Here is a 24,636-nt window from a genome sequence, read left to right as displayed (position 1 = left end):
CATTGACTATTTAGGAAAATCAGAGAAAAGGTCATTTGCATAATAATGTGGAATGCGGTGTATGTCACAATAACCCTCAAGTTTGTGGTTCCTATGCAATTATTTCACTACTCTGATTAGGTCAAGTCTTCCCGTGTGGAATCACAAACAGCAGATGTTTGAATTCTAGGATTCGCATTAGCCAGTGAGAGTTAACAGACCGGGAACTGCCACCAACCAGAAGTTGCATCCTTTAACAGCTCAAAAATGTGGCAACAACACAAACACAAATATCAGCCAGGATTCAACCCATATTCTTTTACTGGATTATTGGTTTTGCAGCAACACAAGAAGCAGACCAGGACAGCAGATGTTGAGCATCCTCCACATCTGTTTTCTTCTGAAGTCACATTTGATCAGAAATTGCTGCAACAGCAGCAGGAGTGAGATCTCCTGATATCACCAAGACATCCAGTGCAGTGGTTCTCAACCCACCTCAGTCTCTTTAATGATAATTAGTGACTAAACTTTCCTGAAGTTTTGAACAATAGGTGTTTATTAAATGAAAAATGTTGCAGCTTTTGATCTTGAAAGGAAAAGAAAATACATAACTGAAAAAGAGATGGGACAAAAAAACATTTTGCACTCCATTTCCCCATAAAAGTGTGTGCATTCACAAGATTATAATGTTAAACACTGCTTGAAACTGCCCTTACAGCTGTGGTCTTTCGTGTTTTTAAAATCTGTTAAGATTTTAAAACTATCCACTGCTGCCAGTCTTATTTCCTGTTTTCTTCTTTGCCTTTTCAAACTGTTTTTATCCTTTTCTCTTCTTAACAATTTCTCCTCACTTGCCCCCTTAAATCCCCCGCTCTGTTTTGTTTAACTGCCCTCCATGTTGCCCTACTATCCTTACTAATTGCTCTGTACCAGTTACTGTATTAGGAGGAGATTAAATGTGGCACAGGCTCATAATCTGACTAAGTGTGTAGTAGGGACAGTAATAAACGCAGAGAGGGAAGTGTTTGTGTACAGTATGCAAATGTGTGCTATCCTCTCTCTGGCAAACAATACTTAATGAAGATAACCTCATCAACTAGGGATGCTCAGATTATGTTTTAGGCTGCTGATACGGATCATATTTTGTCTTGTTCCAGCAGTTAGTTTAACGATTAATCAACAAATACCGTACAGTAAGGCTGTGAGGACAACTGAATAGCACAATGTGATGATGCGGTCTTTAAGGGGCTGTGTCCATAGCTTCTGTTTTTTGCACACAAAAACTCCCTCAGTACAGCAACAGTGCCCATTCATTAATGCCTCTTCTACTTCACTGGCCAATCACTACTACTGAGGAAAGCACAAGTCAACATTTGGAACCTAGCAACAATAAACACACTCTGAAATAAGGCTGTAGATCCTGCCAGCACAGAAAATGGCAGCTGTGGACACAGGCCCTAAATGTGTTCACTTATGGAGGTTAATTAAGACAACAGGCTAAGAACACTTTTTTTTTTTTTTTCTAGATTTATTTTTGGGCTTTCATGCCTTCATTTGATAAGAGGAGGACAGTGGATAGAGCTGGAACGCATTCAAACACATTTTTAACAGTATTTGATGGGCATAGGTTCTAAAATGGCGTGGCGAGGCACAATGGTGTACCTTAAGGCTGATCTAGATGTGCCTTGGAATTAGTACAACCATTATTATGACAACTGAACAACAGCTAAAGTTGATGTGTCACTGCAGCTATTTTACGTGGATATAAATACGGTGTCCCGTATATGGTGAAATTTTGGTTTGATATAGTTTAATAGGCTAAACAGTGAAAATAATCTAATAAATCTTAGAACATTAACCCAGTTACATTATGCAACTGAAGCAATTGTTTTATACTGCTACTAAAACAAATTTAACTTTCAGCCAATCATATTTCACAAGTTTCTAACTAAAACAAAAATGTTTGATCTTGAAGTTAGTGAAGTTTTAGTTACCTTTGTCAAATAATCATTTAACTGAGTCATCTAGGGATGCATTTTTTCAGAACAAGTACAATTCTTTACATTTAGGTACTTTACCTAAATACACATTTACAGTTCTTAAAATCTTGTTATCAGCACAGATATCTGGTAAAGGTAGCGGTGCATCCCTAAAACCTACCTTAAATACATCAGAACTTTATGATGATGATTTATGTTGATTGTTTAGTTAGCAAACTGGCTGTTATCTTACTGGTTTCAAAACATATACACACTATATCATTAGTATTTTGTAAAGAGCTTAACAAACTTTTATTAGAAAATGATGACATAATGGAAATACTGAGGAAAACTGGAAACCATTTGGGGAAAATATTAGTGGAGCCACCTGAAATAAACCCATGAAGCTGTGTTGGACAGCATTTTGTATCACCTACACAAAAAAACATCTAAATTCCACTGTGTCCTGCTTGTTTGTTTGCATCTGTTTGCCATCGAATCCTAAGAGAAATAAGTCATTCTGAGTGAACCTGTGAAACTTTTCCTCCCCAGCAGCTGAAGCCTGCTCTGCATGAGAATGGGGGGATAGATTAAACAGCTGGGCCCTTGTCTTCTCCCTCACCGCCATTATCGCACTCGCCCCGCTCCCAAGACTATTCCCTTCGCTTGATGTGAGAGACGGTGAAACAAAGCTATCGGACCTGGCGCTCAAGGAAATCTGATATACAAGAGAGGAAAAATAAACCAAATAAATCACAGAGAGGCTACGCTAATCTGTGGAGACATATATTTCTTCTTTAATAACTAACCTTGAATAAGAGGTTTCAGTGTGTGCAGCATCTTAAAATTCAGACAGCATTACCTAACTTTTGTTAAGTCGAGATAATACCCAGAGATATTGATGTTGACAATTAAAAGCCCACAGTTACATCTAAAGGGAGTCTGATAAACATGCTTTTAAGCTGCAGTGTAGGAAATGTAGATGTAAATGTAAGGTATTGAAATGTGTTTCAGTTTTAATAAAACTGCTACTAAACTATAGCTACAGCCGAGCTAACCACTAAACCGGTCACCAGTGTTTACCAGCTTGCAGTACGACTTAACCCCGCCCATAGTTACCGCCTTTCAAGTGACACTGATTGGTTCCAATTAATTGAACAAAAAAAAAACAAAAAAAACAAAAACAAAAGCAACGAAGTGTGGACTAGGCTTTGGTCTGAAAAAAGCTTAAGTGTGGGTGTTCATTTATTTAATGATCTATTTCATCTGGAATACTCCCATTTACAAGACCTACAAGTAGTGGTGGATATGTGGCCTGAGAGTGGCTTTTGAAACCAAAACCAGCTGTCTTGAGTCAAGGTATGAGCTTTAACCCAGCAGAGTGAGTGTGTAAACATCAGAGGCTGGTACACACTTATCCACACTGGACATGTGTACGTTTCCAGCCAGCCAGCCTGCGGCTGCTTGCCCTCCTGGGGCTCAGAGCGTGCACCCTGAATCGCTGGCGCTGTCTCCTCTCTGTGAGCCAGAAGCCTGTCTGTCCTCTTGGCGTTCGGCGCCCGGAGCGTCGGCTGGATGAACAGCCACGATGGGGTCTGTCCTAGGCAGGTATCACAGCTGCTGAGCTAGGGGCAGGGCAAGGGCACGCTGCCTGACTGGCACCTCGGGGAGACACAGAGCAAGGTAAAGGACGAGGAGGAGAGCTGTGTGGTGTGCTTCGAGTGTAAAGAGTCTGTTTTTATGTCTGGATTCTGGTATTTTGATAATCCAGCATATGAATCATACACTGCTCTGCCTCCCTCTCTGTCTCCTTCTGTGTCACCGCACGTCTGTGGGAGCACATGTGAGCGTGTGCAGAGACTCTCCAAGGAGCCAACTGTATATCATGTAGCTCTGCAGGCAGCCAGATGCCCTTGTACAGGACACCCACATCGGAAATCCATCCACAAGAATGGAGATTACATTGGAGACAATTGGCTGGCGGCCATCTTGCTCTCACTCTCTCCCTCTCACAGAAACCTCTTGCTGTCAGACCAGCCTCATTTCAGATTTTATTAGGTAACTTTAGATAGATTGCACTCATTTTCACTGGGCAGGTTGGAGCAGATGGGGAGAACGAACCACTGCCCTGTGCACTGTAACCTTGTACGACAGGATGCATTTTTGCACACATCTCCATCTCATTATGCTATGGTATCAAATCCTGAATGTCTAATTTCCTTAAAACCAGTTAAGAAAAGTCTGACAGGGTGATAAGATAGCACAGACAGATATAAAAAAAAACTCCACTGATCCATTTGGTGGTTCCAATCTTAGGTGTTTTCTCCCTTTAGGTTAGAAGTTAAAGGTACAAAAGGGGATGATTTTGAACTGCAGTGTCTCAGAACTCTACCTATTTTGTTGAGTATTTACAATATGTCAGATATTTCAAGCAGTTGAAAAGAAAGGGAATACATTTTCATAGTTGTAACTGGATGAATCTTTCCAGGGCAGCCTCCATGACAAACATGTGGGTTTGATCGTTTTATTTTCATTCATTTATAATGTTCTGCTTTTTTTAAAGATCAAAACTCTATACCAGTCTGTAAAACACCCCGAAGAAGAAAAAGCAAAGACGATATAGAAAAAGACAGATATGACATGTTTTATAATGTCAAAAACTGCAACATAAAAAAGCAGGAAGTGCTACTGAAAGCTTGTGAAGGACCATGATTATTCTGTCACTGAATGTAGCCCTGTTTTTTCTTGGTTATGGACCATTTGGTTTGCTTTTTCTTTTTCGTAGGGGTGGGGGTTATCTTTTGTCTTTTTAAATTGAGAGCCATTTTAGAATAAAACTGGTATTTCTGGCAAAACTTGACCAACTTCTAAGGCACACAAATTAAGTCTTTGGAAATAAAGAAAACGCTTGAGCAACACTTTACTGTAGAGAACCTCATTAGACCGATGCATCTCGACTTGAGGATAACCTTGATGCAGGCCACAAGCCAAAATATGTTGGTCTATCAATGCCATTCACCAAACTACAGGTAATCCTTACAACATCTCTTGGCAGAGGAGTTGTTTTTGCACTTCTCCTGACCTGCCTTGGTATGAGTTTCATCCACCAACACGCTCCTCTACTCATAAACTACAGCAGTGCCTGTCTTTCAAGTTACAACTGAAGCTGCACATGTGTAATACCTCATTTTGCCTAGTCGCTCTGATTGTGACGCATAGAACATTTTTCCAATATCCTTCTGTGAATGTAAATATATCCATACAATGGATATATGAAACAGTCTAACAGACCATACCAATAATACTGAGAGAAGTTAAGCCAGCTTTCATGACCTGGCAGCTATAGCAGCTGAGAAGCACCCTGAAACAGAGGTGGTAGGCCTTGAGAGAAAAGGAGATTTTTCTTGTACCAAAAACAAAAAGTTGAACCAAAATCCTTTTTTACCTTCCTAAACTTTTTCCTTACTTTTTCACAGATGAAAAAAAAAATTAAAGAACTCAGAAAGCTGAAGAATAAAACTTTAAATCTTCCTCACACCTGGTCTCAAGAGATAAACATGAATTGAAACAATTAAGATCCGGATTAGAGGATGGTTCACCACATTTTCTTTGTCACAAGCCTCTCAGGGCTTATAAAAAGATATTTTCAATTTCAACACTTTCTAGGCAGACAGAATCAGAGTAATTGCAACACAAAATTATGAAAAAAAAACCTCACTTTGAGAACACTGGAAACAAGCTGAATAATTGTAATGCTTTGAAAAGATCCTCATTTGTTTTTAGAAAATAAAGGCTCAAAAACGGATCTTCTTCACATGAAAAGATGGGATTTTACTCCAGAACATTTCACTTCCAGCTGTTAGAAGTCAAGTATTCCTTGAGTTGAATTTTTACTTGAGACTTGTTGGAAAAATAAAGCATTTTACCTTCCTGCTGCACTCTTTTGTTGACTGTAAATGCCTCGCCCACAGCTAGTGTTGACATAGATTTGAAACAGAAGTGACTGTAGAATTTAATGTGCTGAATTTTCATGTATGCTGTTCATTTCTCTCACTCCTTCCTCGTTTTTCGACGGCGTCCTTGCCACCTTTCATCTCTGCCACGGTGGATTTGTACTCGGTTGGCTGCCAGAGTGAGCCTGAGAAATCCCCCACCCTTCCCACCCCTCATGTGGAAATCAAAGTTGTCACTTCTCTAATTACCTAAAGCAATCTTTTCCTTCTCCTTCTCTGCACCACTTATCTGCCCCCCAATCTCTCCCTGTCGTGACTTTTTTTCACTATTCCTCTGTTTTCTCTCTCTCCATCATCCTGTAGCCACAGGCCAATAATTGGTGATACCTTCCAACTGTGCAGGATCCAATCAGAGGGAGTCTCTGAGCAACAGAGGCCCAGCAAGAGGGAAACTGTCACAGGTGACAAGTGACTGAGCTTGATGCCCTCAATTAACTGTTTCTTATCTCTTTAGCAGCGTTCAGCCTGAATAAAAGAGGGCTGAAATCAGAGTCCAAACTTTAGCAGATGTCATCGATGCCTTCAATCAGAGTGGAAAAGAAGACAAGTGCAGTTTGTTTGCTCCAGACTATTTATAAGACCGGAGTTTGATTTAAAAGAATATACAAAAATCTATGAAAAGAATGTTCAATATATTTGTAACTGTAGCAAACACAAATTGAAATCAATGGGCAACTTCCTCTGAGCAGAAGCGTCTATATTTTTTCAAGAAATGTAGGAAGACAACTGCAACATCATGCACTGGTTTGCAAGCTACCTTTATTCCAGTGAGGCTGTCTATTAGTGTGTTAACTTTGATGCAATTAAGGTCCAAAATCAAACCATTAAATGTTCTTTCTTGCAGTAATCCTGTACTGTTTCATCTGTAGCATCTTCTTGCTCTCACAATGATAGAAAATAAAGACACCACTGCTCCTCTGAATGTCTCATTTCACTTTTAAAAACTTACATACTCAGAGCGGTCCACTTATAAGACATCTGCACCATGTGATATTAAACATTTCACTTTTTACCATTCCCTTTAGCCTTTTTAATCACTGTTCTATCTGTAGCAAGCTCTTTCATTCTTTATTGAAGCAATGACTTGTCGATGTGTCCGTAAGCTCTTTAAGGCACAGTCACTATGAAACTATCTGAAAATAGCATCTTATTACTCCATATCAGTGCTTTGTATGCAACTACCAACACTCTTTTCTTTGAGTTTCTATTTTATATGTCAACTAATCGACCAAAAGACTGGAGGTTGTTAGCTGTAGTTAGTCATTTTGTACATGCAGTCTTACATTTTTCTTCATGTATAACAGAGTTAAACACTGAATTTGAAAGAAGCTGAAGGTGTCTACAACCTAGCTCTAAGTCATGATCCCACACCACACTGGTGTAGTGTTAATTTTGTTGACTAAAATAATGACTAGCAATGTTAATCAATTACCCTTTTTCCATGAGGATGAGACTTCTAAAAATAGATCTTTGGGGATAAAAAGTCTTAGAAAAAATCAGTTTTAAGTTTGGTCAAGGAGACTAAATTCCGTGTGTTGAAATTTTGCTTAAGGACATTAGGTTCTGATTAATATTTATGGGCTTTTTGGTGATTTTTTTTTTGAGATGTCATTGACTAAAACAAGAGGACGACTATAAATATTTAGAAAATGACTAAATCATGACATAAACAAACAAACAAACAAACAAACAAAAAAATAATAATCCATAAACACAGACTAAGGCTTAATTCAAAATAACTGGCAAAATTAACAATGCACTAATGTAGCAGTGCAGCACATATTTCAAAAACCACTCAAAACATCAACATTGTTAAAAACATCATTTTGTATTCACTTGATTCACAAATCAAGACACTGCACAGATGTCAATGCTGTCTCAAAATGTAGTTTTGGAATGCTACATCTTAAATTCTATATATGTGATTGAAAAGGTGATTAATCACAATTAACTACCATGATTCTGTGATAAAAAGCAATTAAAAATGTAATCATTTTACAGCTGTTACCTTACAAATGTGAGCGTCTGACTGACATTTAGCAACAGACATAGGAATTTAATTTTTAAAAAAATCATGTCCATCTTACATGGAGTGTTGTATAATTAAAAGATCAAGAAAAATCGGGGCACTCATGGCCTAAGTGCACCCAGGGCACTCATTATCAGTGGCCTATTCCCTCACTCTCTCTCCCCCTTAGATTCCTGTGCTATCTACCGTCCTGTTCTCTCCAAAATAAAGGCAACAACAAAATCAAAATCAACCTTTAAATCTTTCTTTTTCAAACCTGACCACCCAACTGGAAAAACTCATATCCAATAAAAGGGCTGATCTCATTCCACTGCTGTCTGATGTACTTGGTAATTAAGACTCAGTAGATGATTTGTTTTAACAGTACTTCGAGCTACTGCATCAACAGTGCATATTACATCAGGCATTGTTAATGAGAAAAATCAAAGAGACATAAGGTATTTCACAGTACAAAGAGATGATCCTCCTAAACAATAAGAGAGTAAAGAAGGTTTCCTGAAAATTCCAGACACAAGGCCACAGTGTGTCCCATGTTTCACCCTGCACGCTCCTCTATCATCCTCTGCTCGGTGGATCATTAAGTCACACAGGACTGCTTTGATACTCCTCGCCCGGAGGTCTGAGTTAGTGAAGTGAAATCTAGTCCATGCTCAGCTTAAGTCCATATGCCTCCAACCATTTTTCTGACTGTGTTTTCTTGTCGAGAGTGCACCCCTCTGCTGTCCAAATCCTGCCGCTCTCCCCCTTTTTTACCATTTTAACTGGCAACACTGAGTGCTCTCATATTGCTTTTTTGCCAAAGGGAACGGTGGAAGCAGAACTTCTTGGCTGCCACAGCCTCCCCTCCTCACTTTGTCTCTTTTATCTTCAGCGCTTATTCACGCTTGGTTTTCTTTTCCCTCCAAGTGTGGAGGTCGCAAAGACAAAGATGGATATCTGGAACTGTTGGAGACATAAAGGCGATGTTAAAATGGGGCAGGAGGAAGGAAGGAGTGCAGCCCAGAAAGCTTTGTTGACCCCTTTTTTCCAACCATTAATCCGAGGAGTAAGAACATCTTAACAGCTCAGTGGGAAGAGCTGGAGATGACCTCACTGACACAAAAGTGTCTCTCTTTTTCTGTCTCTAATGGTCAGCCTTCACACTGCACAGATCCACTGAATGAAAGAAAGACATGACAAAAAGTCTGTTCTTTGTACTTTATCTTCTTTGCCATCCTTGATTTATAATGTGTGTTAAGTGGTGTGTTGATCTATGCTCTTTTGCAGCTTTGAGTGCAATTCAAGTAGCAATAATAATTGTTTTAGTGAGTGGAAAGTGATGTTTTTCTATGAAGTGTTTCAGAGTTTTTGCTAGGTCTGGGCAATATAGAGAAAAATAGTTTCCATACTCCAGAGCCAGGCAGAGAAAGACCACAAACATCACAACAAACCAGCTGCATTAAAAAGAAAACAAAATCAGCGCTTTGAAACAATACATTGAGCATATAATGTTAGCTCAGGCAGGCCATAAAATCAAGTGCAGCCATATAATTGAGATCAGCTGATCTCATCAGCCCCTATGTCGGCCAGCTGATTCACATCTGAGCACGCTATTTAGCTATTCAATCATGCTGCCCTTCTTAAACTGTTCTAGCCTAGCTATGCTTCACTGCTCCCTCTGCAAGCCGCTTATTTGCACCTTCCTCCACCCCAGCTACTCCCTTATTCTGTTTCTGACTTAATGTTATTCTGCTGTCAATGATGCAGCCTTGTAAATAACAGCAAGTGCAAAACAATAAGCTAATAAAAAATATATAGAAATGCAAATCATGTGTGTTTTTTGACAAAACTGTCCTGACTGAAATTATGATATTAGCTTTCATCTTGCTGATGATTCTGGTAAGCATACTAGGAGCTTACCCATGACACTCTGTTGGAAGTGTGCCCATGGAAAATTTTCATTTGAAGGTCCGTGAAGCTCTAGCACTTTACCCTACCCTTCCATTCCAACAATCTGAATATCCTTCCCCTAGACGTGTACATGCAACAGTAGGGTTAGGGCTAGGTGGCAGAGGTGGTAAGGCAAGAAACTTCAATACATTGTCTGTCCTGATGTATCCTGGTTCATCTGTGAAGGGTACAGTACACCTGTAAGTGTCCTTATACTTTTAGACTCAGTTAAAGAAGCAATTTGTGAAAGATGAATAAAATACATGTAGAGATGTGTGACTGCCTCTGATGGAAACGTTTTGTTTGCATTTATTAAATGCATCCCATCTTTAGCATTTAGCAGTGATATCAGCCCTAAAGACCTATGCTGCAGCCTTCCACAAGGGGGGGACTGAAATATTTCCACAAAATATTTCTAGCGCCGTCTTGCTGCCCATCACTGGGTTTGACACTTGTATGTTGTGCTGTGCTTGATGCAGGGAACAAGTCTTTTCTTTTTTTTTTAAACTCTAAAGCAGAGAAAATGGCACTCTTAAAGAGCTTTCAGCTGAAAGTTCATCCAGAAAACTGCAGCTGTAATCAAGAATGAACTGACCAGAGTTTATTTCATACTATATATGTAAAAAATGGCCGACAGGTGGATACTTGTTAAACACATCAAACTTTGTCATTCCTAACAAAATTCTTTGAATCTATTTGTTTTCTAGTTATAGTGGTAGGAATAAAAAGACAAAAGATAGACTAAAAACAAATTGTGCCTACCTCTGCCTAATGGTAAAGTCTACCTCTGTGTGTATGCAGAAATGCCTCTTTGAGGCTGGTTTTCATACGTTTTCTATTTTTGAGTGCCCTAGAGATGAATCACTTTATTTGAAAGAGTCACTTGACATTTATGTTAAGAAGGTTAATTCTATTTTGTCACTTTCGGCTAGTTATATTGCTTCCAGATACGCCTAGAATGTAATTATCAGCTAGGAGAAAGTAGTACAGTAGTCACATGTCTGCAAAACAGTCTCTAATGTGATTTTTATCAGGTGATATAAACACTGTACACAGTAGATACAGTTGAAACCAGAAGTTTACATACACTATGTAAAAAGGCACATAAACTTTTTTTTTCTCACCGTCTAACATTAAATCAGATTAAACTTTTCCTGTTTTTGGTCAATTAGGATTACCAAAATTATTTCTATTTGCTAAATGCCAGAATAATGAGAGAGATCTTTTTTAGACGATTTTTTATTATTTTCTTGAGAGTCAGAAGTTTACATACATTTCATTAGTATTTGGTAGCATTGCCTTTAAACTGTATGACTTGGGTCAAACGTTTTGGATATGCTTCCACAATAGGCAGAACTGGTGTAACTGAGACAAGTTTGTAGGCCGCCTTGCTCGCAGATGCCTTTTCAGCTCTGCCCATAAATTTTCAATGTGACTGAGATCAGGGCTTTGTGATGGTCACTCCAAAACATTGACTTTGTTATCCTTAAGCTACTTTGTAACCAGTTTGGCAGTATGCTTAGGATCATTGTCCATTTGGAAAACCCATTTGCGCCCAAGCTTTAACTTCCTGGCTGATGTCTTGAGATGTTGCTTCAGTATTTCCACATAATGTTCTTTCCTCATGATGCCATCTATTTTGTGAAGTGCACCAGTCCCTCCTGCAGCAAAACAACCCCACAACATGATGCTGCCACCCCCATGTTTCACAGTTGGGATGGTGCTCTCAGGCTTGCAAGCTTCCCCCTTTTTTCTCCAAATGTAACGATGGTCATTATGGCCAAAAAGTTTAATTTCAGTTTTGTCAGACCACAGAACATGTCTCCAGAAATTCAGGTCTTTGTCCCTGTGTGCATTTGCAAACTGTAATCTGGCTTTTTTATTTTTCTTTTGGAGCAATGGCTTCTTCCTGGGAGAGTGGCCTTTCAGCCCATGTCGGTCTGGACTCGTTTGACTGTTGATAATGACACACTCTTACCAGCTTCAGCCAGCATCTTCACAAGGTCTTTTGCTTTTGTTCTTGGGTTGAGATGCACTTTTCGGACCAAAGCACGTTCATCTCTGGGACACAGAACCCGTCTCCTTCCTGAGCGATATGATGGCTGGACATTCCCATGGTGCTTATACGTGCGTATAATTGTTTGAACAGATGAACATGGCACCTTAAGGCATCTGGAAATTGCACCCAAGGATGAACCAGACTTGTGCAAGTCCACAGTTCTCTTCCTGATATCTTGGCTGATTTCTTTTGATTTTCCCATGATGTTACATAAAGAAGCAGTGTGTTTCAGGTGTGCCTTAAAATACATCCACAGGTGTGCCTCTAATTAACTCAAATGTTGTCAATAAACCTATCAGAGGCTTCCAAAGACATGACATCATCATCTGGGCTTTCCCAAATTGTTTAAAGGCATAGTGATCTTAGTGTATGTAAACTTCTGACTTTGAAGAAAGTAATAAAAGTTGTCTAAAAAAAACCTTTTCTCATTATTCTGGCATTTAGCAAATAGAAATAATTTTGGTAATCCTAATTGACCAAAAACAGGAAAAGTTTAATCTGATTTAATGTTAGTTAGAAAAAAACGTTATGTGCCTTTTCATATAGTGTATGTAAACTTCTGGTTTCAACTGTAGTGTTAAAAATTGGACACTGCCCAATCCTAGCCTTGACCCTGACTCTGGAACCTCTAAAAGCCTCTTAATTTATTCAATTAAAAAAAAAAGCTCCAAGGCAGAAAATGTTTCCTTATTGTGAAGGGGCTTATGAGTGTAAATCTGTTTATTATTATTATAAACAGTGTATGTTTTATGTATGCTCCTTCATATGGGAGTAAATGCATATGCATGTACTGTGTATATAAAGCCCATTTGCTACTGAGAGAATATATGAACCTTAAAGTGAGTATCAAGTGTTGTTTAGTTAAAGCCAGCCATTGTCTCTGCTTCGTTTCCCTCCTCCTCCATCATCTTCGCCTCACATTAACTCTTTTGTGATTATAGTGATCTACCACAGTATATTAGGACATTATAGTAAGATGGGAGCTGCCGGAAAAATCCGACCATTTCCTGCAGGTTTATACCACACTTGGCATTTGGACTTCATCGCGCTGCCCCCTGAGCTTTGAATAATCATTACGCATTTTACAACCGTGGTTATATTGTCACCACGGTGGCGTATTTGGCTATGATTACCATACTTTGCTGCCTCATAACTGTGTCATTATGACCAACGAGAGCACACAGTGCTCCTCCATCATCCTCCAACACTCACTGTTTCTTTCTCTCTTAACACTATTTACAGGCAGTAAATCTACTATAAAGCTGTCATTTTGCTTTAGTCTCTGACTGGGCTGCCGCGGAGAAGAATTAGACAGAGAAAGTGGTGATTGGTGGGGTGGTAATGCATGGATGGAGAGGTTGACTGCAGGGGAGATAGAAGAGAGGAAAAGCAATAGTACTCTGCTCCAAAGTGCTTGAGATGCTTGGCTGAAAAATGATGGAGTGACAGAGGAGAGGAATGAAGAGGGAGAGTGGAAGAAAAGGAGGAGGGAAAATCCAGTATGCATGCTGGAAGCTAGCTGCTGTCACTGTGATGATGGATGAGGCTTTGCATGTTACTGAATAATAAGCACTTCACAAATTGGATTGCATCACAGGCGGGAAGATTACACGTAGATGGTGCATTATGATGCAGAACGTGTAGACGCACAGTGTGGCATTGTGCACAAGCTAGGGCTGGACATATACCACATTTTTACAGTTTACTGAATTAAAAAAAAAAGAAAAAGATGCAGGAGCATTTATATAATTATAGAAATTAAATGACATGGGGCACCAGTAGTCTAGCTGTTTTGTCTGTGCATCCCATGTGCAGAGGTGCTTTAAAGCAGACAGCTGGATTCAAATCCAGCCAATGGCTCCTTTCCTGCATGTATTTCTACACTCCCCCAGTTTTTTGAATAAAAACATAAAAAATCCACAAAATCAATCTATTTAAAAACTCTGTACATATTTCAAAAAGACAATGATTATAGGTCTTTGTTTGTGTGGACATGATACATATATGTGACAATTTTCATGCAATTTACTCAAACCTACTCATACGGCAATCCAAAAAAGCTTCAAGGGGGCGTCGTTTTTTTTCATACATATGCAAAAAAACATTAAAAAATGTAAACTCTCTCCAAGGTTATAGTTTTTGCGAATTTTGGTGACCTTTTAGGCCAGCGGTTCCCAAAATGGGCCACGGCTACTGCTATGTTTAGTAGTAGGGTAGGCTAACATCAGCCAACCAGAACTAATAATACTGTAGCAGTACTTCAGCTGAAAAGCAGTGCTCTCACTTTTTGTGCTTTTAACTTTTATTTGAAGAAAAAGCATAATGTGCTTTGATTGAATACCTTAAAGGTTAAGAAACATTGTGTTACGTAGAAGCCTGAAGCTAAACAGAGGCTGCTTTTCTTTGGTTTGTCTGTCAGGATTTGATAACTTTATGAGTCAGAAAGGATTATTTTAACCTCTGTCAACTGACATTTTCTTTAAGTACACTTTTTCGTTTGAAGCAAACGTCATTAGAATAAAGGAATAGGAAGCTTTTGTCTGGTAACAGCTCAAACCAGAAGCTTTCAGCTTTAACTTTTTAGGAACTCTGTCCTAGAAGTGCAGTTTTGTGAAAGAAACACAAACAAACCTAACTGACACCAGGCTTCAGTGATGGGAATTGGCTCTTTTAAATGATTGGGATCATTTGGCTTGGTTCATGAAGAGTTGTTTTCCTCGGCACCCAGACAGCTCTTCAATTTGTGTGATTTTTACTAGTTTTTGGAGATTTACTTATCATGATACAGTCTATTGTATCTTTGTCCTTCCTTTTTAACTAAAGCTGAGTTTATAAAAGAATCAAATACAGATGAAAGTTATTCAGGTTGCAGGGTAGCATCAATAGTTTCAAATGTGGAAAGGGACTAGCCACAAGAGTTTTGTCTACCCTAGTCAGTGTCACCAAGGAGGGCAAGGCTTGACAAGGGTCACTTCCCCAGTGAGGACGGAGTGTGACGTAGGGTCAATTGGCCAGATCATCTCCTCTACTTCTCTCTGAGCAGATGACCAGTGAACAAAGGGAGTCGGGTGTGAAATGGAACAATTACAGTCCGTATGGTGCTGCTGCCAACATCTGCCTGCTTATCTGTGGCCAGGTTGAGCCGCTCAGTGGGACACGGGCATGTTTTTATTGAGCCAGTCTGCAATTTTGGGAATCTGGGAGGTGGCAAAGCAGACCATTAACTGTTGCTGCAGGAGCCATCGGGGACACCTGACAATTTGGATTAGCCGGCCTGGTGCTCCTCTGACACTTTTTGTCTGCTCTGTGTCCATCAAATAAAAACGTGACAGAGAAAGAATGACACACACAAGATGCGACATGTCATGCACACTGATAAGACGGTGTACTGTTGTAATGTAGAATCAGGCAAACACAGACGTTACTCCCCCAGGACTACAAACACCTTGCTGTGGAGCATTGGTAGGTGAATGTGCCTGACCCGTGACAAGGGTTTTTCTGTCAACATCCTGTCCCTCCAGACTGTCACCTTAGCACCTCTTCTCTTTATGAGCCTGCTGCTGGTAAGCCAAGGCGGACACCAAAGTCTATACCTGTGTCTTCTGCAGGAGCTTACACCATTGTTTTAGGCTCAGGGAACTCATGATAAGTCTGCATTTGATGGTACTGACATTATGTCTAATAATCATGTAGAAAATGAATGGGATCTTATACTCCTTGAGCCACACTCTTAGCTTGCATTCATAAAAATACAACAGAAAAGATACAACAAAAGATGACCTACCAGTCTTTTCTCTGCAGAGGACAGATCCATATGCTATATTCCAAGTTTTAAAGTCGGCCTTGAGGGAACATTTAAATTTCTCAGGCCATGGTCTACAAAAAGATAAAATCCCTCATGTAACTCTCTGTTTGTTCAAAGCACTAGACGAGGCTTCAACTGCAACGGCGTCCTAGGGAGACTGCCTTGTGTGGGTCACAGTCGTCCCTTTGGGGACAAGATTTCACAAGAATCTGTGTTGTGTCTGAGGAAACGGACCTGTGCACCTGTAACATCAAGCTAAGTGCTTCACTTGAGGTTTCTTTTAACTTTTTAAACTATTTCCTAAAAATGTGGCAATGCAGACCCTTTTTCATTCAGTGATCTGCTGGGTAAGCATTGCAAAGACATTGAAAATATGTGCAGCAGGAAAACAAATCAGGCCGTGTGTTGTTCAAAACACCTGGAAATGGTCTTAAATGTTTGGGATGTCTAACCTTGTACATGTCCTGCATGAATTCAGGATGAGCATTTGTGAGAATGGGGGGGGTTTTCTGATTCTTGGTGGGGGATTGTGAACAGGCCAGGGGCACCTATTTTTGTTAGAAAAGCCTGGAAAAGTGTATTTTGCATAAATTGTGACCTTTAAATGCCATACAGAAAAGGAAATCTTGCTGGGAAGTAGTTTAATGCTAACCTCTAACTCCACTTAAGAAAAATCCATCTCTGTTCCTAGAGGTACAAAGCAGCTATCAGATGATGATCATGATATTTCTTCAAACACTGGACATCACATCAGTCTATCAGTCTTTGCTTAACATATATCTGCTATTCTATCAATCAAATACTCAACATAAAGGTGATCTGTTCCCACAAAGTCTCTCTGGGATCATCTGACCAGTATCTACTGTTTTTGTAGGAGTGGCATGAGGTGAGACTGTAGAGAGAGGGAAAGACACCTTGCAGAGGAGCCAAAGCAGCACACCTCTGAATTACTTGCCTCAATAATCACCCAGGCTGGTCATCCATCTGCCCATACTAAAAGTATACATGTGGCATCTATATAAAGACAAAAACTGTCATCAGTCAATCAATCTTTGTTTGTATCGCGCCTACTCATAAGTGAAGTCATCTAAAGACACTTTACATGGAGGGCGGGTCTAGACTGTACTCTCTGTTGTGGCCCATTATAATAGATCTGCGTTTATCATTAATGTTATAATAAAGACTAAATCCTGTTATAATAAAGAGCAGCATTAATCACTATGAGCACAGCACTAGCAGTATTTAGCCTTTCCTTAGTAAAGAGCAGGGCTGTTGAGCAGACCAGCCTCATCACAGTGTAGTACTCAGGTGCTTTGCCTCATTTCTGTGTGGCTCTTTAAATGTCATGTCCTGATTCCTAAGACTCCCCACGCTCAGTACAACAAGGAGCATCTCCTGCTGTGAGGGGCATAAACAAACAAGCAACTCAGGGAGATTTCAGGAGTATTTAGGATTGAAATGTTCAGGAGTGCATCTGTGACAATGGCTTTAGGAGCTTATCTCAACAACATCTCTGTTAGAAAGTTGCCACCCCAACAATCCCCCCTCCTCAGCCCCTCTCTAGCTCGTTCCCTCATGTATTCCTCCGCCCTTTTGTGCCTCAGCCTCACCCCAGGTTTTGCTCTCCTAATGTGTAACATCTCTGTTTCCCCAGGACACCGCCCCGCCAGACTATGATGACTGGAACCTTCAAAGCGGGTGCCGGAGCCTTCAAAGCGGGGCACCCAAAAATAGTCTGAGAGCATCTAGCTCACATAAATGAATCAAAGCTCTTCTACACACCAGCCACGAAACAAGGCCCTCTTCTTCTCCATCCATTTCCTCTCCTCAGTCCCCATAACCTCCTTAAACTTCAGACGGATCTCCAGCCTCCGGCACACCAACACAAGACTCATCAAGTAAACTAACAACAAACTAAGAGTCTTCAATTCTTCATCAGCAGAGGAAAGGAAAGTGCCTGTGCCTCAACAACAGCGGCAAGGAGGGAGGAAGAGAAGAAGAAAAAGAATACAATATGGGCCGTGCATTCATGTTTCTTGATGAAACAAAACAGATTTGGATGATGACACTCGCTTGCCAATGTTAACAGCCTGCTCTGCTGTTATTTTCCAAGCGGTTAGAGCTATTGTTAGATGAAGGCTCCTCTTTGCGGCTCTGAAAAGGGCTGCATTTCCATCATAATAACAACTGAAAAGAGTGAACTGTCACAGAGTGCTTCCTCTCCGAGCTTTGATGCATGCCCCACGGTCCGGCCTCGCTGTGCTGACGGATGAGCGAGAGAGTACGCGTCCCTCTCTGCCAAAACAAAGCCTCAAAGTACGGGATCACTGCTGTGACAGAGAATGTCACAGACCCATTGCTCCATATGTCAACCGGAGTAAATATCAAGGCCACATTAGCAGCACTCTCCCTGCTGTTTGAAACAATAGACGGTGCTCTTGCACAATAGTAATGATGCATCGACTTCAGGAGAGACAGTTTTACAAATCAAAATGAATAAACACAGGCTGGTAAAATTTAGGAATAAACCAAGAGAGAAATGTGGCGTTCAGGGTGTTCATGTGTTTTTAATACAAATCATCTCTGAGTGAGATCAGCCAGCAGGTTATTTGTCACATGACAGCAAAGAGTTCCTGATGGAGGGCAGAGAAGGATTTCTGCATAAACAAGTGCTATCAAAATGCCAAAGTGTTGTACCTTTCATGATTTAACCAACAAGTAAAATTGGAGAAAAACACCCTTAACAACCTTAAGCTAATTTTTAGTTCCAAACATGGTGAAATTTCAATGCATAATTACAAAATTGAATAAACAAACAGGACTCACAACAAAATACAGGGATTTTACCATGGCTGTTTGGAGTAATAGAGGAGCATGATTGACGTGAAGCAGCAGCAGTAAACAAGATGACAGAGTTATTTTCAAGCCAACAGTCGAAGGTGGTGGATTTCTGTTTAATCTGATTCCTCAAACCGTTGTTTCTAGTACATACTGGCTGACTGTTCAATCATATATTTACACGGCACACAGTGCTTTTCTCAGCCTCAGACACCAGATTATAAACCCCCGGTGATCAGATCAGTGAATACAAGCAATAATCCTGATCTTTCGATTGCATATTTCAGTGAAAATCACCAGTTCTCTGATCCTTCGGAAGGTAATAGCTTTCCATGTAATCTTTCCCAACACCAGCAGGCAGCAGAGCCTGGCTTAGCCCGGTGTTTTCCAAACTCACGATGGGTACACTGAATGTCTTCCTTTGAACAACCATGAACAAAGGGGAAACACACTGGAGAGAGAAATAAAGGAGCTAAAAATAGCCTCATAATTCAGGCTAAAATAGAATATCATGATTACAGTTAAACAACGAGCAGGGGAATTAGCACACTCCCAGCAGTGACTCATCGGGTGTTTGCCCTCGTTTTAAGTCTGCATGTGTAATGATGTTGTGTCTGTGTTTATCTTCGAGCCGAGGCATGACTTACAAACACCTCCACATACTTTCCCAGCGTGAAGTGTCCCCCGTCTGTCTCCTGCCCGATGCCCGTGATCAGCAGCTGTACCTGACTGGCATACTCTGCTGGCCTTGATTCAGCGTCTGCTTTCACAGCGCCACTAGCTACACTGCTCGACTGACTGCAGAGCTGCATGCTCTTAGAGGGAAGATTGCTCGCCTCAGGAAGGCTGTTTGGCTCTTCCTGCTTTTTAGACCAGAACCTAAATCAATCGCCTAGAATAATGCAAGCACGCTCTAAATATGAATGTCACGATAAATAAACCAGCATCCTCACAGAGTGTTCTTTAAAAATCACTTTCAGAGCAACATGGAAGGCTGAATCGATGAAGAATATTTCTTTTACAAAGCTCCTTCTGTCTCTCTCCTCTGTGTTTCCCATATAATTCAACACTTCAATACTTTCAAGGTTCAAATGCAACACAAAAAAAAAACTCCCTACTTTCTTTTACTCCCTCGATTTAAAGGTCTTGTTCCTACCTGATGGGAAGCGCTCGATGACCGGCTGGTTGTCCACCTGTAGAGTGGCGTTTCCACCACTGCGTGTGAATCGCACCACATGGTACTTGCCGTCGCTCACCATCACCGCGCTCTCCTCGATGATAATGTCGTCTGTTCCCACGTTGAAGATCACACCGATCTTTCCCCGTTCCTATAGACACAGAAAATCAAGAACATCATGAGGAAAATGTACAAAAACGCAGCAAAATGCTGTAAAAAGGTTACCCCAATATCAAAACCTTAAAATGATTTAATTAACCTAAAGTACACTTGCCACATGTTTCGTGGAATGTCAACATTGCTTGCGTAACTTAAGACACCAGATGCTTCGTGAATCCGTGGCATGGGATATATTCCACATCCATCTGGGCAACAATTCATAGAAGTTTTTAGGAAGGGATGTATTTTAAAAAATCTTCTAAAACCTTTAATTTGTCACAAATATATAGTGCAGTAGGCGTGCCCAGCCCTGGGGAGTAAACTAGCAGTAACAACAAACAGTCGTTATCATTGTTCACTATCAGTAGAGCCAGCTGTTAAATTAAATGTATGCTGAAGCAGGTCGGAAGAAGAGAAGAAATATTTTCATCTAAAAAAGGCTTTCAGTGTGTTTTTTTTCTTTTTGCTCTTCTTTAAAAAAATGTTGTGTGGTTCTGGTAAAACTGCTGCTACACCAGCTTGCAGTAGATCTGAGCAACACTGGTAGCTACTGCCTCTTTAGTGATAACATCCCTGCAAAACCAGTGACCTTCCTATCAGCCTCAGCTTGACTGTGCTGCAGCATCACCGGCAAAAGATTTGACCTTGTGGAACTTTGAGCTGCTGTCTCCAGTGTTTGATCATTGGCACCAAAGTGCCCTATTCAATCTTCAGGCATCGTACTATGAATTAACCTGACAAGCCAGATGGATTTGTTTCACACATCCATCTGGAAAACCTTCAGTACTAAGTGTTTTGGAAAGGGCAGAAGATTTGAAAAAAAAACTTGGAGTGTGATTGGATGAACGTTCTGTTGGTCACATCTTTACGGTCCAATCAGAGCAAGAAAACATGTGACGCAGCTGCTACCGGGGTGCGTGTGCGCAGCTACCAAGGTTATAATAATCTTGGATTTTTCATTAGTTTATATTTTTATTTTGTTTTCACTTTCTGTGTTTGATTTCAGTTTAGTTTTTATTAGTTTTGACTGCTGGCTTGTTAGTTTAGTTTAGTTTTTATTTTGCAAAAATGCTTTGTTTTAGTTTAGTTTTTATTCATTTTAGAGTTAATTTTAGTTTTTCAGATAGATGTTGGGGCTGAGTGAGCATCATACATTTTTAATAAACATATGTTAATCTTCACTTACCATTTTATTTACTTAAAGGTGATGTTTGAATACACCTCCAGACATAAAACTACCACTGTGTGAAGTCTTAAACAATCAGTTCAGGCAATTTTACACTCCCCAGACTTGCGTGTAGGTGCCAGTGAGTATGGTTGTGTCAAAGACTAAAACTAAGGATATTTTGTCTTCAATTTTATTTTATTTTAGTTATTTTTGTAAGCGCACTATACAGTTTTAGTTAGTTTTTTTTGGTAAAGCTTAGTTTTTATTTAGTTTCAGTTAACTAAAATGATTTGTCAGTACACGACTTCTGTGGTTTTTGAAAAGAAAACAACTCACTGCTGTTCTTTGTTCTTCTTTTAAAGAATAAATGTCATCAAGTTCTGATAGAACTGGCACTTCAGCAGTTCACCTGTCACTTCCTAACCTGGCCCAAACGGTTCAGATGGGAGCTTTGCAAGATGGATTTGCCAGTGAGAAACAAGGAAACGGGTGTCTCCATTTGCTTTGCAAGGTTAATTATGAACATCCTGGTACCAAAAGCCATTAATCATATCTATGCCTCTGTGAATGCATTAGACCAGGGAAATTTAAAGGTACAACATGTAGATTTTTTGCATTCTCACAAAAACTTCAGGTATTGCATGACTGCAGTTATAAATGACATGCTGCACATTATTCTAGTTAAGGTCCATACAAAAAGGCAATGTAGAATTGTGCATCACATTAAGAATGTGTGCACGTGTTGGGATAGTGGACCTTGAAGAAAGTAACTAAAGCAAAATGAAGTTATTTGGGAACATGCTCTGAAAGGAAAGGAAGACAGTGCCAGAAAAGCATCTGTTATTTTTGGCAATCAGGAAAAGGTGAAGGAAAGGGCACAGAGACAGCCAAAAAATAAAAAATTAAAAAATGCCCTGGATTTTACACAGAATGATGTTTATCATTACTGCTGAAACAGTAAATGTTAAGTCAAAGGGTGCTACATAAGGAAGTATGAACTGCCACTGGAAGCTGCTGTTCTGTTCCGATTCTCATTCATGTTTTCTGCTGTTTACTTGTGACAAATTGTTCTCTGCCATCAGCTGTGATTTCAATAGCCTAAACTTTAACCCCCAGCCCCTGTAACACTGGCCTCACTAGACGTCTCTGAGCATGTAGAGACATGCTCTTTAGCTCTGCATACTTCTACTGCTTACTTCTTGTTTTGTGGGGATCTGTGCATTAAAAACCCCAGCCTATATTGTGTATTTGCTAACCAGTAAACCACCATTTTTGGGTTTGTTGCTGAATTTCACATGGGGGGAGGGAGAAAAGCGGTTAAAAGTGGCCTTCCTGGTTAACGTTGAAGGCAACTCTAGAGTGCTTTGTGAGTAGCTAAATGGAACATCTTTCCACCCTCTTAATGCAAAATTCATCCATGTAATAAAAACAGTGGTTTACTGTTGAATAGATACACCTTACTGAGTGCGGCCACTTGGTTAAAAAATTTACATACCATACATTAATCACACAGCAATGAAAGACTCTCATATTGCAGACATGAAGCCAGATAGCCCTCTATGCTAATGCACATGAAAACAAGATGAGGTTTCTCCATTGGTGTCCTACTGCAAAATCAAACGATCCATCACATGAGTCACCAAAAAGGCCCTCGCAGCCTGTAGTGCGATGACTCTGCAAGCATCAGATCTCTCACACATCAGCCTGGTGGAGAACAGAGTGCTTGTCGAGGACTCAGGCACCTTTAGTATTCATCAACCCTCTGACCCCCTCCCCTCTCCCATCTATTAGTGTTGACAGCCGCCCACTGCTTCGAGTTTATTACAGTCAACCGCCTACTCTACTCTCATCTCCCGCCATCTCTCCGCTCTCCCTCTGCGGTCCCTGTCCTCCGTCCCAGGAAAGGTCAAAGTCATTTACAGAGTTACAGTCTGCCGGCGAGAGAAACAGACAGAACATCGCAGACAGCGCCATTACAGACAAATTCTCTGTCTGGCAGTAAATCTACTGTCGCATTTTTGTCCTGCACAGCCATTAGATACCTTTCTCCCCGACGCCATTGGCAGGAACACTTCCTGGTTGTCACTTCAGGTCAAGCTCATTTAAACTACAGGTCACTTTTTCTGTCCATAGCAGCGACAACCCCATTGATTCAATTATCTCATTAGCTATGTGCATTTATTTCGCCACCTTCCATACGCCCTAAGTCTCAGAGGTGAACGTGTGGCTTTTGCTCGCAGCGCTTTTCCATTATTCATGGCTGATTAAGTATTTAGAAAAGGAAAATAAAACAGCCCAATGTTAACAGAACTTAAAATAGCAAGTTAATTGAGTAAATAAGTGCAGAGGTTGTGCAGTAAATTAATGAGCGGTATAATCACGGCCAAATTTATGTGCATCCCAACCACTCTTCTGAGCTTTAAAGTGGATACAGTATGCAGCCAAGGCCACAGCACGGCTATGCACTGATGACAGCGGCTATTAGGGTATTAATTGAGCATGCTCAGATGGCAGTGTGAGTGGGAGAACAAGTGGCCATAATTCAAGCCATGTAGGAAAATAAAAGAATATAAGACACAGCTGAAAAGCCAGAATAAACACAAAGACAATGCTGAAATAACATAAGGAAAGATGGGCCTCGAGTGTTTTAAATACAAGATGTTGTATGAGGAATATTTATGTTAAATCTAAACATTAAGGACTCTCTCATATGTATAATACATTATCAAGACTCTTTCAAAAGGGTGTTTTATAAAAGAAATGCAGTTTTGAATTCTAACACAAAATAGGTACTGTCTTAGGCTGATTTTGAAGATGTTCTTTGTTTTTTTTCTAGAAAGAATTTCAGAAGGAACATTATCTTAATATCTTGATAATTCTGAACATTGTTTCCTGGGAGATGAATTAAAGTTTGCACCTGTAATATCCAATAGAGAGTTTGCTTTAGAATTAAGGGGCTTCATTACTGCAGCTGGACTAAAATAAGTTTCTCTTCAGTTACATCGGTAGACGTGACCCCAAATGGTTTAATATTTGACAAATCATTGAAAGGGTCTTCATTCAACTGCTAATGTTGTAGTCCAACACCTCCTAATGAATCAAGGATCATTTCATTTCAGCTATATGAGGATGTAAATGTCTGTTTTTTTTTTTTAACATGGAGCTTATTACTATTTCTGATTACATTTTGAATAGCTTTTACTTCAATTTAATTCCCCTAATTGTGTGCATAAGTTTAAAATCCATCCTGAGTTGGACCTCTCTATTTTGCTAGCGATAGAAGGAGCAGAATCTCATCTGACCTTTGAAATATTCTTAGTTTGTTCTATAACTCACGATGGGTTAGTAATAAAACACACATAGCACTGATGCCTCCTCCTCAGGACAAACCATGTCAACGATGACAATCAAGGAACAGTTACAATACTGGATTTTGTGCAAACGTGACAGCTAGAGTGTACAGCCCGTTGTTTGCAAAATGTTTGCATGTGGACTATATGT

The 24,636-nt window shown here is 40.1% G+C and overlaps 1 protein-coding gene across 1 annotated transcript in view; it reads right to left on the bottom strand.

The window, feature by feature from the left end:
* LOC121504980 (neurexin-1-beta-like) overlaps positions 1-24,636 on the bottom strand; it is a 311,753-nt gene that overhangs the window by 70,472 nt on the left and 216,645 nt on the right. Inside the window, exon 4 of the mRNA XM_041780094.1 lies at positions 19,788-19,959. Within this exon, the coding sequence (XP_041636028.1) occupies positions 19,788-19,959 (172 nt within the window). The remainder of the gene's footprint in view (positions 1-19,787; positions 19,960-24,636) is intronic.

Source organism: Cheilinus undulatus, linkage group 22, assembly GCF_018320785.1.
Source record: "Cheilinus undulatus linkage group 22, ASM1832078v1, whole genome shotgun sequence".
Lineage (NCBI taxonomy): Eukaryota > Metazoa > Chordata > Actinopteri > Labriformes > Labridae > Cheilinus > Cheilinus undulatus.
This window is presented reverse-complemented; position numbering and strand designations above follow the sequence as displayed.